General features: G+C 33.1%; 1 protein-coding gene across 1 annotated transcript in view; it reads left to right on the top strand.

Annotated features, from left to right (window-relative positions):
• Window positions 1-13,279, top strand: part of LOC143246381 (adenylate cyclase type 1-like) — a 258,421-nt gene that overhangs the window by 202,439 nt on the left and 42,703 nt on the right. Inside the window, exons 7-8 of the mRNA XM_076492984.1 lie at window positions 10,639-10,797; window positions 12,940-13,084. Of these exons, the coding sequence (XP_076349099.1) occupies window positions 10,639-10,797; window positions 12,940-13,084 (304 nt within the window). The remainder of the gene's footprint in view (window positions 1-10,638; window positions 10,798-12,939; window positions 13,085-13,279) is intronic.

Raw genomic sequence — 13,279 nt, 5'->3', positions numbered from 1 at the left:
ACCAGTTCAAAATTAGGAAAGTTTATACTCGGACAACCTTGAGTGAAATGCTCAAACAAACATTTTCCAGGTTTTACCGGCTAGCTAGAAAAAAATAAGTGAAATGTTGTTTGGTTTTGGTAAGATAACTGGGTAATTCACGTGTTGGAAAAATTTGTCTTTTTTAGGGTTAGAAAAGGGTGAAAAGTGTGCAAATGATTTGAAATTACCAACAGTGCTAACAGTATCATAAATAAACTACTTGTTATAAATCCTAAAAAGAGAAATTTCACTGCTGAAAGTGTCAGTTTGTTTTTTCTTTGTTGCTTTTTTTGAAACATGAGAGTCGGAGATTCCTACAAATCGAATCTGAACAGTCATGATCTGAGGGTCGTCACATATACTACACTACTGTTGTGGGTACGTTGTTTATGTGTCAGCTTTCTGTGCTTTTGTTATAGGTTCTGATGTAAGCTTATGGAATGTTTGTTAGCTTTAGAGCAAAGTCACATTGGGCTATCTGCTGTGTCTGTCACTGGTAATCGAACTCCGGAATTCAGCGTTGTTATGTTCATAAAGTGACTGCTAGATCATCTGGGGACAGATCTATGGTAAAAATGTAAAAATGAAGAATCTAACAGAAAAAGACATAACCAATAAAAAAGGAGATTAGAGCAGAAGTATATTGGGCTAAGAAACTAAACTGAGAATTGGGTAAATCAAAGCAATCATTCTGTCCAAGTTATGTATTCTTGTTCACAACTGTTGTACCACCTGATATATACTGTTTTCTGTAGTTTATCGGAATAACGTTAAACATTTGATTCATTAGTTTTAACATGAATGTATATTTAGAAATGCTACTTTTAGTATACGTTTTTAACTTATTTCTAATTTTATCCAAATAATTCATAATACTTCAAGTTTAAAACATTTCTTAATCCCTAATTGGTATTTTACCTCAATTATTCAGATTAAATCGCATCTACGACGCCTCTTAATACAGCTTTTAATAAAGATTTTTTTTATTTTGAGTTGTGTTTTTGAATCTTTAAACAGCGAAGATGGATATTCCATATTCAAAACATACGTTAAGTAGAACAAAACATGAACTTATTCATAAGGAAACTGATCTTAAATGATCAATTAGAACTACACAACACCATAACCGACTTATAAAAATGAGAAAAACTAATAATTATTAAATTTTTTTGGATCATCAGTTGCGTACCCTTGATAGAAGTGACGTTTTCAGTCCTAACTCCAATAACATCTCACGAGGTTAGGTCAGCCAAGGAGAATTGTGGTAGTTCTAAATGTGTACAAGTCCAAGTTGCAAAACAGTCTTCGTAGCTATATAAATATTCAAAACTATTTGAAACATGATAACCAGTCTTATTAATTCAACAAACGAAAGAGATATCCTTAAAAATATCAAATTGTGTTCAAACATAAATTTATAATATATATGATAAACAAAATATCAAAAACAATATTACCAATAGAAAAAAAAAACTGTTATAACTCACAATTACATAAAAAGCCTGGCAACTTATTAGTATAATTCACTTATGTTGACGTCGAAACGGTCTCGTGAAAATGAAATTTTGATCAGAAAAACACAATACTGAACAGACTTTTCTCTGGTTATTTGGCAAAGTTTTATGCGTTCAGCGGATCATCAAAGAGAGAGGCAGTGAGCTGTGCAAACATATGCTGTTTGTTATCAGTTATCTCTCTTATTTGGTTTTACGAATACATATTCACGTTGCTTTTATATTCAGAACATAATATTATTCAGTAACATTTTAGACCGAAAGAAGACACTCAGCAGACTAAATGAACCAGGATAGATCGATCATTATTTAGTCCAAGCTTGTCCGCTTTTTTTTTTTTTTTCATTTTGAGTTCCATGACTGCATTTGCTGCCTGACTAATTTAACATTTTGTACTGCTTTTCCCAATGTTTACTTCACTTGTATTGAACATCTCTGAAAATCCATTTGCGAAATTGTCTACAAAGATTAATAATAAAGGTTTGTGCTAAGGAATCTTCCATACATCAGTAGGTTCTGATTACACATGGGATATGAATACAAATTAAAGTTCACACAATAATTTTTTATATTTGTTTGCACTAGAACGTTAACAAGAATCAAAACGAAATACCGATGCATGGTTTAAAGTGAAGATAGCCAATGTTACATTATCTCAAAGGATTGTTTGTTTGTTTTTGAATTTCGCACTCGAGCTACTATTTTATAAAGCTACTCGAGGGCTATCTGCGCTAGCCGTCTCTAATTTAGCAGTCTAAGACTAGAGGGAAGGCAGCTAGTCATCACCACCCACCGCCAACTCTTGGGCTACTCTTTTACCAAAGAATAGTGGGATTTACCATCACATTATAACGCCCCCATGGCTGAAAGGGCGAGCATGTTTGGTGCGACCGGCATTCGAACCCACGACCCTCAGATTGAGAGGGAGGAATTGTTACATGTGTATAAATATGATAAACGAAAGGTATGTTTGATAATAAATGTTAGTCTGAAGATTTTCAAAACTGCATGAAAATAGATATTGTAAACAGGATTAAGTGTTACGCAGAAACGATTGTCTAATTGAATATTTTTAACTTAATATAGAGACAACTGCTGGAAAAAGAGTTTTTTTTTTCTCAATACGATGGCGGAAAAACAATATTGCGATACGAAATTTGCAGGACATGAGCCGTTGCTGTTAATTTAAAACGATTGTGAGCAAGTTTTTATATTGTATACAGATACATAGAACTTTAGTTTAAGATAATTATTAATTTTACTTTTAGATGCCTGTAAGGTAGAGGATACGTCTTTTTAAAACGTAATTGTGTTAACATAAAAATGTAGTTATGATATTTAAATACATAATTCAAAACAAACATTTTTATACGTACGGGTACTACTAACTCTTATAGTTATTTGGACAAAATAAATAATTAGTGTTACTATAAAATTATATTTCTACATCTGGAAAAACAGTCAACAATTAATCTTAGTACTACGTGATATTCCTAGGCCTAAGAGTAAAGTCGACAACTAGTCTTATTACTACAGCATATTCCTAGGCCTATGAGTAAAGTCAACAACTAGTCTTATTACTACATGATATTCCTAGGCCTAAGAGTAAAGTCAACAACTAGTCTTATTACTACATGATATTCTTAGGTCCAAGAATAAAGTCGGTAACTAATCTTATTACTAGTATTTCTGGGTCAAGAAGTAATGTCAGTAACTAGTCTTCTTATAGTGTTATATTTCTAGGTACAGGAGTAAAACTGATAAATACTGTTGGTACAACGTTATATTTCTTGGTTCAGGAGAAAAATCAACAAATGGTTTGCTCGAGAATATTAACTGTTCGTTAAAACTTGTAAAAATCTACATAAATCAGTACAAAAAGGCAGACGACGAAAATACATTTCTCTACAATTACAGTGTGTATTGTATACCATTACATAGGAACGTAACCAGCACTACAAAGTGAGGGAGAGATCTTTTGCCCTTAAAAATATGGACTTTTTCTTATTCAAAGATAACCTCACAGCAATAAACTGGTGAGTATTAAAATGTAGTCTCTTTACCATATTGCAAGAATAAAACAAGAAATTAAACTCGAGTTTTCCCGTGTTGTAAATCTTTATCTTCTCTTGCTTGCTACATTATATCAGAAATGCTGTAATATAGCAATTTGTATTATTCTCAAAGGACGAGGAAAACGAATACATGCTCTTAATTTTATTACATAAACCTTGATAACCGTTATCACTGTGTAAATGTGATACATCTACATCTAGCAGTCAAGATAACAGTTCGTCTTGTTCGGAAGTTACAGTCCGAGATCCTAGGGTAAAGACAGCATGTTACTTTGTGTGCACTTTTTATATCTAGATCTAGGAGTAAAGACATCAGTTATTCACAGTACCATGTTATATCTCTAGAACCATGAGTAGAGATGAACTTAGTCTTGTTACCATGTTATATCTCTAGATCCAGGTATAAAGACAAACTTAGTCTCGTTACCATTTTATATCTCTAGATCCAGGTATAAAGACGAACTTAGTCTCGTTACCCTGTTATATCTCTAGATCCAAGTATAAAGACGAACTTAGTCTCGTTACCATGTTATATCACTAGATTCAGGTATAAAGACGAACTTAGTCTCGTTACCATGTTATATCTCTAGATCCAGGTATAAAGACAAACTTAGTCTCATTACCATGTTATATCTCTAGATCCAGGTATAAAGACAAATTTAGTCTCGTTACCATGTTATATCTCTAGATCCAGGTATAAAGACGAACTTAGTCTCGTTACCATGTTATATCTATCTCTAGATCCAGGTATAAAGACAAATTTAGTCTCGTTACCATGTTATATCTCTAGATCCAGGTATAAAGACGAACTTAGTCTCGTTACCATGTTATATCACAAGATCCAGGTATAAAGACAAACTTAGTCTCGTTACCATGTTGTATCTCTAGATCCAGGTATAAAGACAAACTTAGTCTCATTACCATGTTATATCTATCTCTAGATCCAGGTATAAAGACAAATTTAGTCTCGTTACCATGTTATATCTCTAGATCCAGGTATAAAGACGAACTTAGTCTCGTTACCATGTTATATCACAAGATCCAGGTATAAAGACAAACTTAGTCTCTTTATCGTATTGAAATTTCAGATCCAAGAGAAAAACAAGGCTCAGTCTTGGGTTCACGTTAAAATTCTATTTAGATATATTCCCAGTTATTACGTTTATTTAATAGCGGATTTAAATATCATCCACATGCTAAGTAAATATTACTCAAATCGGTAGGATATATATATGTGTGTGTGTGCATACTAAGATATCTTTGTTTTTTCTTAGAAGAAAATGAATTTTATCTTCAGTCTCTTTCAAAAGAATACTGAAACCTCTGTTTTACGTGTCCTGAGTTTCTATGTAATTTAAAACGTTTCATTAGAGCCGCTGTTTTAAATATATACAAGTCGATTTTATTAGTGATTGTAAGTTTGGTGTCGATCGGTTGATGCTTGGTTTATAGTAGTTCAAACTGTAACGAACCCTGCTGTAAATCATCTTTCATAACATCGGATACATTTTCCGTTATTGTTGGGCAATACATGGTGAAGGAAATTTACTTGAATTTAATGTTATATTACATGTAAAATATTCATGGTTAATAATCAGAAGGTAATAACCTAATATTATGAGATAATATACTTTGCTACATGAAACAATAATCATTTGATCGATTAAAATTTCGCATACTTGCTAACAGTGGCTAACAAATTTCCTGAATACTCATTGAAACTGAAAATAAAGTTTAAAAAATAAACGTTTTTATTGAATGAAAGCTGGTATTACAGAATAAGATATAACGTTGGAGAGTTAAAACTAAGACATAGAAAAAAGCGTGTAGGTACTCTTAATGTAATTACATAAACCTTGATAATTATCATTGTGTAACTAGAAAGATGCAGTAATTGTATCACAGAACGGCTGGTATGGGTATTCACACTTTTATTGATAAGGAGAGAATAACGTTTCGACCTTCCTAGGTCATCTTCAGGTTAAAAAAGAAAGAGAAAGTTTGGAAGTGACCATTGCCGGGTCTTAGAGTTATTAATAACCTAACATCCAACTGCAACGTCCCTTACAATTCCGTACCCGTTTATATTCTCGTTCCTAAGACATGTGTCCGGCAACGGTCACTTGCAAACTCTCTCTTTCTTAACCTGAAGATGACCTAGGAAGGTCGAAACGTTGTTCTCTCCTTATCAATAAAAGTGTTAATACTCATACCAGCTGTTATGAGATACATTTTTATTTCAAGTGGGTTTCTTGTCATCAAAAAGATGCAGTAATTGATAACTATTATTCCTGTATAATTGTAGAGATACAATAATTGATCTCAGCTTTACGTCTAGTGACTTAGTCCCATCAGTAGAAGGAGGTACGTAAATCATTAACTCGTATACAAAGAAACTCTACTGTCGATGTTAGGGCTGGCGTTCTTAGATAAATACGTTGTATTTTAAGTATGTTTTACTTTTCTCAAACGGAAACTATTTCGGAAAACATATACCACTTATAGAACATTCCTAAATAAAGAACATCGATATATTTTATAAACTTATAATTTATATATATCAAGGAGGAAAAATGATAGACGGTTGAAACACATTTCCTTACACTTACCCTACACAATTATGTTTGTTTGTTTTGAATTTCGCAGAAAGCTACTCGAGGGCTATCCGTCCCTAATTTAACATGTAAGACTAGAGGGAAGGCAGCTAGTCATCACCACCCACCGCCAACTCTTGGGCTACTCTTTTACCAACGAATAGTGGGATTGACCGTCACATTATAACGCCCCCACGGCTAAAAGGGCGAGCATGTTTGGCGCGACGGGGATGCGAACCCGCGACCCTCAGATTACGAGTCGCACGCTTGGCCATGCCGGGCCCACACAATTATGTATAATAGTAACTAGTGCTATAAAATGAAGGGGTGGAAATACTTTCCAAAATATATGGACTTTTTTCTTCTTCAAGGATAAATTAATTGATTCACCTGAACCTAAATAACGTTTGTAAAACGAAAGCATTTAAAAAAACTTTAGAACGTAAAATCGGAAGAGTTTAGCTTACCTCGCAGTCATAAGTTGGTGAGTTGTAAATGTTTTAGTTAAGCGTTTTCAAATACAAAAACAATTACAAGATATAGTGGACCTACTAAACTCTTTAGAATAGTGGGACGGTCTTTCGATCATTCCCTTGATCTATCTACGCCCATGTTATTTGTTAAATATAATTTACATATATAAACAGGATGTCAACAAATAATTTAAGGGAAGTTAAATCCCTTTGAGAGTTTGCAAGGTACGTAGAAGTATTCACACACAATTTACAGAACGTTTCCTACTTTCAGTAGTGACTTTAACTGTTTTCTTTTTCTTTTCCGTGATCTCGTTTATATGAAAAGAAATTACCTAAGAAAAAATTATTATAGAAATTTGATTCAATTAGAAATTTGTTTTACATTTTATGTAGTTATATAGTTTAAAGATAGTGTATTAAGTTTGCCAAGGCAGACATAAAGTGTAACGAATGTATCAGAACTACTTTTTGGCATAGATATCGTCATGCCACCGTTAAATTTATCGCTTTTGAGAAGGTTGTGTAACAGATCTTACCGATGAAAAACATGCATGATTTCAGGTCATCAACAAGTATTCAGATTGAGGATATAGTATTTTAAAGACGTTCCAATTACTTGTACTTATTGACACTGAAAAACAAAGATCAGATGGAGTCACTGGTGCTGTCCATAAAGCGATCTGAAGTCCTTTGTATTTCAACTTTGGCAAACAATGTGTGGCGTCTTGTAAAGATTGAGAATCCACTATCACATAGGCAAAATCCGTTCACATGTCACAGGCACCTACATGCAACATAATTAAGAAAGGTCTCTGTTTGAAAAAGCGACACAAGTCAAGTGTATACAAGTTGTTTCCACGACATATTCGTTGTACTGCCTCACACCTAAAGCAACTAGACAATGAAACAGGTATTTCATACTAAGGCATATGAGTTAAGTAATGAAATGTTGAAATTAGCGCTTGAAGACCGTGATCTTTATACATTAGATGGCTCATACAAAGCACCAGGGAGAACGGGTGTGCTTTGAACATGACAGCCTTACCACAGAGTATTTTACTATATAAATTACGCTGCTGGGCTTTGTGGCGACACGAAGTATAACGACATGATGAAGTTTCAATGTAACATACTCAACATTTGTATACTTTATCATATAGGCATCACTTACAGTGAACTTTGAACAAAACGATATGTGTATGTTTAGTTTTTATAAACCAACCTATATAATATTTCTTAAATTATCAATAACACAAAAATAAATATAGGAAAACTCTAATGTACTTATATCTTGGCAATACTTATTTTTTTAAGCCTGAAATTCAAATAAATTAATGATATCGATAATACACATAACCTAATGATCTAAAAAGGCTTAGAATTTACTTTAGTAATGCCTTTCTTTTATTAATTAAGAACAAAATATGTATCTGCTATTGTGTGTTTGAACTTTTTATATTTCAAAAATGAATTCCGAATTGGTACTCCAGATTCAGAATGTGCAATAAAAATATTTCTTATAAATATATATCGTGACATAGACTATCATGGACTTTTTGTATTGTAATATGAGCATTTATAGCGCTTCATGTTAGACTGGATCAAACTTACTAATTAGTAGCTTTATTACGTTTACCAAGAAATAAAATTGCTGCCTGCGTTGAATCAAACATTAAGTTCGGTGTGAACAACAGTTGTTGCCATGGCAATGGTAACTATGAAAATTTTAATGAACATACTTCTTAAAGTCTAAAGAAATTGATGCACATTGAGCATTAGTTGATGTAGTGGGATCTAATTATTTTAAAATCTTTATGATGAGAAACTCCATAACTGACTGTATAAATTCCAACTGTGTGCCATCTATTGAGTTTAAATAAATCAATATATAAGTGAGTCAGTGTTTTGGTGACGTTTTGTCTTTAACACAAGAACTGTTTATTATCACATCTTGAAGCTTTTTTGGAGCAAAAGCTAGCTTTAAACTGATACAGTAAGAATTTAGTCGTAATGATATTTATGGATTTATTTTAATATGACATCAAGAAGTTAGCAGTAAACAAAATTAAATCTAAGAATAAAAAATTCATATACATGTTATTTTGACTTCTAATATATAAATAAATAAAATTCTTATATGCCGTGACTGGTAAAAAAGAAACAGGTTTGATTTTTTTTTATAAGATGAATATACCATCAAATTTCTGAGAAAGCTTTTCTGTCTTCAAAACATAGCAGATAAACAAATACATAGATAAGTTAAATTCAGTTATAAAAATACGAGTAATTGTTTAGAATATAATAAATTAGACAACTGAACTCTGTGGTCTCATGAAGCACTATCTAAGTGCGTTACAAATATTTTTCCACTTTAATTTGTCGCGTAGTTATTCAAATTACTTATGTACTTCCCTTTTCCGATGATTCATAGCGAAATTCAAAGTTGAGAAATGAGAAAATATTCTTAAGTAAATTTGAACAGAGAAGTAAAAAGAGCACTTAATGTCGGTTTGAAAATGAGAACATTGTTTATTGTAACTCGTAAAACTACAAACTGATATAGCAAAAAGAAAAACGTTCACTCCATCATTGTGAATGGGATAATATATTTTTATGTAAATACAGATTAATTAGAAAGACTGTCTAGTTCACGAATAATTATTTTTTTGGTATTAGAACAAAATGTAAAGTAATTTCCAACCGAATTCTAATCTAAAATGGGCTCTCAACGTCTAAAGTTATAAATATATTCGACTTGTCTCTAGGAATGCAATAAAAGTACGTTGTATGTTTTTACGACATTCCTCTTATGATATTTCAGTTCTATTGTTTTCTGTTCGAGAAGCCCTACATTTTATATCACAGCTCACAAACTACACAGCATTCTACCTGAAATACTGTCTGTAAGCAGCACAAAGACAAACTTTCGGCTTGTAAAAATCCCCAAGTTAACATAGTAATGAGGCTCTTTAGGCCTGGTAATAATGATCCAAATCATATTTGTTCGTATATTTTTTAATCACATTCATATTTTAAATCAACGGCGTCTCATAAATCTCACTGTTTCGCTGACTAATTTTCCTTATTTACTTCGTAAAAAACCCTTCTGGTTTACAACTCTAAAATCAGTCGATTCCTCTCGGTGTACTCAGCAGATAGCCCAATGTGGCTTTGCTATAAGAAAACACACACACACATCGTAAAAATGTTTATATGGCCAGGTAGGTTAAGGTATTCGACTCGTAATCTGAGGGTCGCGGGTTCGAATCCCCGTCGCACCAAACATACTCGCCCTTTCAGCTGTGGGAGTGTTATAATATGACGGTCAATCCCACTATTCGTTGGTAAAAGAGTAGCCCAAAAGTTGACGGTGGGTGGTGATGACTAGCTGCTTTCCCTCTAGTCTTACACTGCTAAATTAGGGATGGCTAGCACAGATGGCCCTCGTGTAGCTTTGCGCGAAATTCCAAAAACAAAATAAACAAATGTTTATATAACATAATCAAACTGCAAAGAATAAAATATTTATAAATTATTTTAATGCTGTTTGTGGGTGTAGGAACAATTGGCCGAATCTTTTGATCAAATTATGGCTTCTGGAGCTAAATTATGTGAGAAAAAATAGATTTCGTTACGGATACTATATAATTACTTAATGTAATGTAGGATTAAACGAAAAATTGTGTTTGAGATCAAGTAATACAAAAAGTCGTAGTAAAGGGTGGGATTACCCAACATTTTGCTCACCACAAACCCCTTCCCTTTTGCCGATTTTCATACTCTCGACACCTTCTATATTATATTTATAATACCACATTCGAAAATATAAAACAATAATTACAACCATGAATGTAACATAATTTTCAATGTTCCATATCTTTGCGAACCCACTCTGAATCGTTATATAATTTAGAAACATGCAGGTATAAAGTGATCTGTTCCTTTTATTTTCCAATAGCTCTGTGGTGGAGACCACGGATGTCCAGCTGAACATGCGCGTTGGCATTCACACTGGTCGAGTTCTTTGTGGAGTTCTGGGCTTGAGAAAATGGCAGTATGATGTGTGGAGTAATGATGTGACATTGGCTAATAACATGGAGGCAGGAGGTGAACCTGGGTATGTTCAACTGTCTAATCAAGTTTATGATAAGTATGTAATTCATGTTTTAACTGTAAACTTAAGCTCCCATCGTTTCATTACTCCATTATTTGTGCAATTTATAATCATGAGTAAATTAAACAATTACGCAGAACTTAAAAACAATTTAATAATAAGACATTTTCTATGTGATGTCATAGGCATTATTGAAGAAAAAACAACTACATTCTCCACGTGATGTCATGGCCGTTAGAAAGAAATATTTTGTTTGTTTCTGAATTCCGCGGAAAGCTACGCAAGGGCTATCTGCCCTAGCCGTCCCTAATTTAGTAGTGAAGACTAGGGGAAAGCAGTTAGTCATCACCACCCACCGCCAACTCTTGGGGTACTATTTTACCAACGAAAAGTGGGATTGACCGTCACATTATAACGCCTCCACGGCCGAAAGAGCGAGCGTGTTTGATGTGATGGTGATTCGAACTCGCGACCCTCAGATTAAGAGTCGAACGCCTTAACCACCTAATGTGTGTAAAATGAACAATGACATATTTCAATTGGATTACAAAAAAAAAATTAATTCAGCTCCTTACACTTCAATGTACTACATTAATAATGAGAGGAAAAATCTCCATGGACAAACAGAAGCCTCCCAGTGGTTCAGCGGTATGCTTCGAAGCCCATAACGCTACAATTAGATTCATGTAGCAGACACAGCGAAAGTAGCCTATCGTGCAGCTTTGTGCTTAAACAAAAAAAGACATAATAGTTGTCGTTACAGAGCACAAGGCTACACAATAAGCATTCTGCGCTATGTCTATCACGTGGAATCGAACCCTAGAGTTTAGCCTTGTAAGTTCAACTTACCGAGGACACTCTAAGAGATAAACACAATAGAAACGTGCGCTTACACATCCTTATTACAAATAACTTTGTCTCAATTTTTACAAGTGAGATTAAGTATTTTAACTCAAGAGATTTTGCTTCAAGTGTCTTTATGTAGAATGTCAATTAATTTGTAAACAGATAAATATATATATATAAGTTATATAAAAGCCATACGTTTGATTTTTCGAAATAGGATAAGTCATAAAAGCTAAAATGCATTTATCCAGCTAGAATGGTTTGATTACTATCTGCCAATTAAAATGTTAGTGACGTGGGTGTAAGGATGCCGTGAAACCTTTTAAGAATAGTGAGTGTTTGTGTAATAAGCCTAAAGTAAAGACGTAGTGTGGGACCAACTAGTCAAAAGCTAAGTGCATAAAATTTATCATGAAATTAAGGATATCGATTCAGTTTTCAACTTAAATCGTTTCAGAATTAAGATATATTTTATCTTCAACATTTTAATAAAGAAAAAACAGCAAACCCATTTAATCAACAGATACTTTAAATTTAATTTTATACTTTCGATACACAGACTAACATCAATATTTGGTTATTCTTTTGTTGCATAGCGATATGACAAAAGCCATTGTTGAAACGTAGTGTTATCAAAACGCACTTGCTTTTCTACAGATTAGAAGTTGTTAATCAGATTTTTAGCAATAATTATTTCAGGAATACACCACATATTTCAATCTCATGAATGATCTTAATCTTACTTTTGATTGGTTCACAAAGGAATTTACCAACGTTTGACTGCCTCGACTTCACTTTTCAGCCTCTTTGTTGGTGAAGCTTGCGTATACGTTTGCACCCATTATATGGTTTGAATAACATTACCTCTTATAAATTCATGGTTTACATATGCGTGTATATTTTCTTGTTCGTTATATTCATATATATTTATTATGCCTCACGACGTAGATGCGTTAAATAACTATTACTTCACCAGAATAAATTAGTTAAAGCTAAGTGTACAAAAGGTAAAATACTAAAAGTCCAATGAAACGGTCTACACTTCAGGCTGTAAATAGTTTGATAGATAAAACGTCACTATACAAATTATGGAATAGTCTAAAAAGCAAACAAAGTTACGAATATATATGTGAATATAAACATGAAAATATGTTTGACGTAAATCCATTCTATCATCTGAGATTATAAAGATTACATTTTGTAATTTTAAATGAACATAGATTCGTTTTCAAGAACGTACTCTGGACAAAACACAAATTGGTATTTCTAAATATTTTTCAACTCTTGTCTTCTCCACAGACGGGTTCATATAACTCAAGCGACTTTGGACTTTCTGCGAGACGAGTACGAAGTGATTCCGGGTAATGGAGGGAATCGAAACTCGTATTTAAGGGAACAAAACGTCAAGACGTACTTTATTGTTCCTCCCCCTTCACGAAAAAAGGTGAAGAAACAACCAAACTTTGTCATTTGTTATTTAATAGAAAAAGAATTGATGATCTACATAAACAGCAACATCAATTTGTTGTTGATGAAGTTTGATTGAAACAGTCATCATTATTTATTTTTTTCATTTTCTACTTCCTTCTATGGGGGAAAGTGTGTAAAAACAATCGTCTTATCCTAGAAGTATAGGCAG

This window comes from Tachypleus tridentatus, chromosome 3 (genome assembly GCF_004210375.1).
Source record: "Tachypleus tridentatus isolate NWPU-2018 chromosome 3, ASM421037v1, whole genome shotgun sequence".
In the NCBI taxonomy this organism is placed as follows: Eukaryota; Metazoa; Arthropoda; class Merostomata; order Xiphosura; family Limulidae; genus Tachypleus; species Tachypleus tridentatus.
Note: the sequence above shows the minus strand (reverse complement) of the source record. Positions and strands in the feature narration are given on the sequence as shown.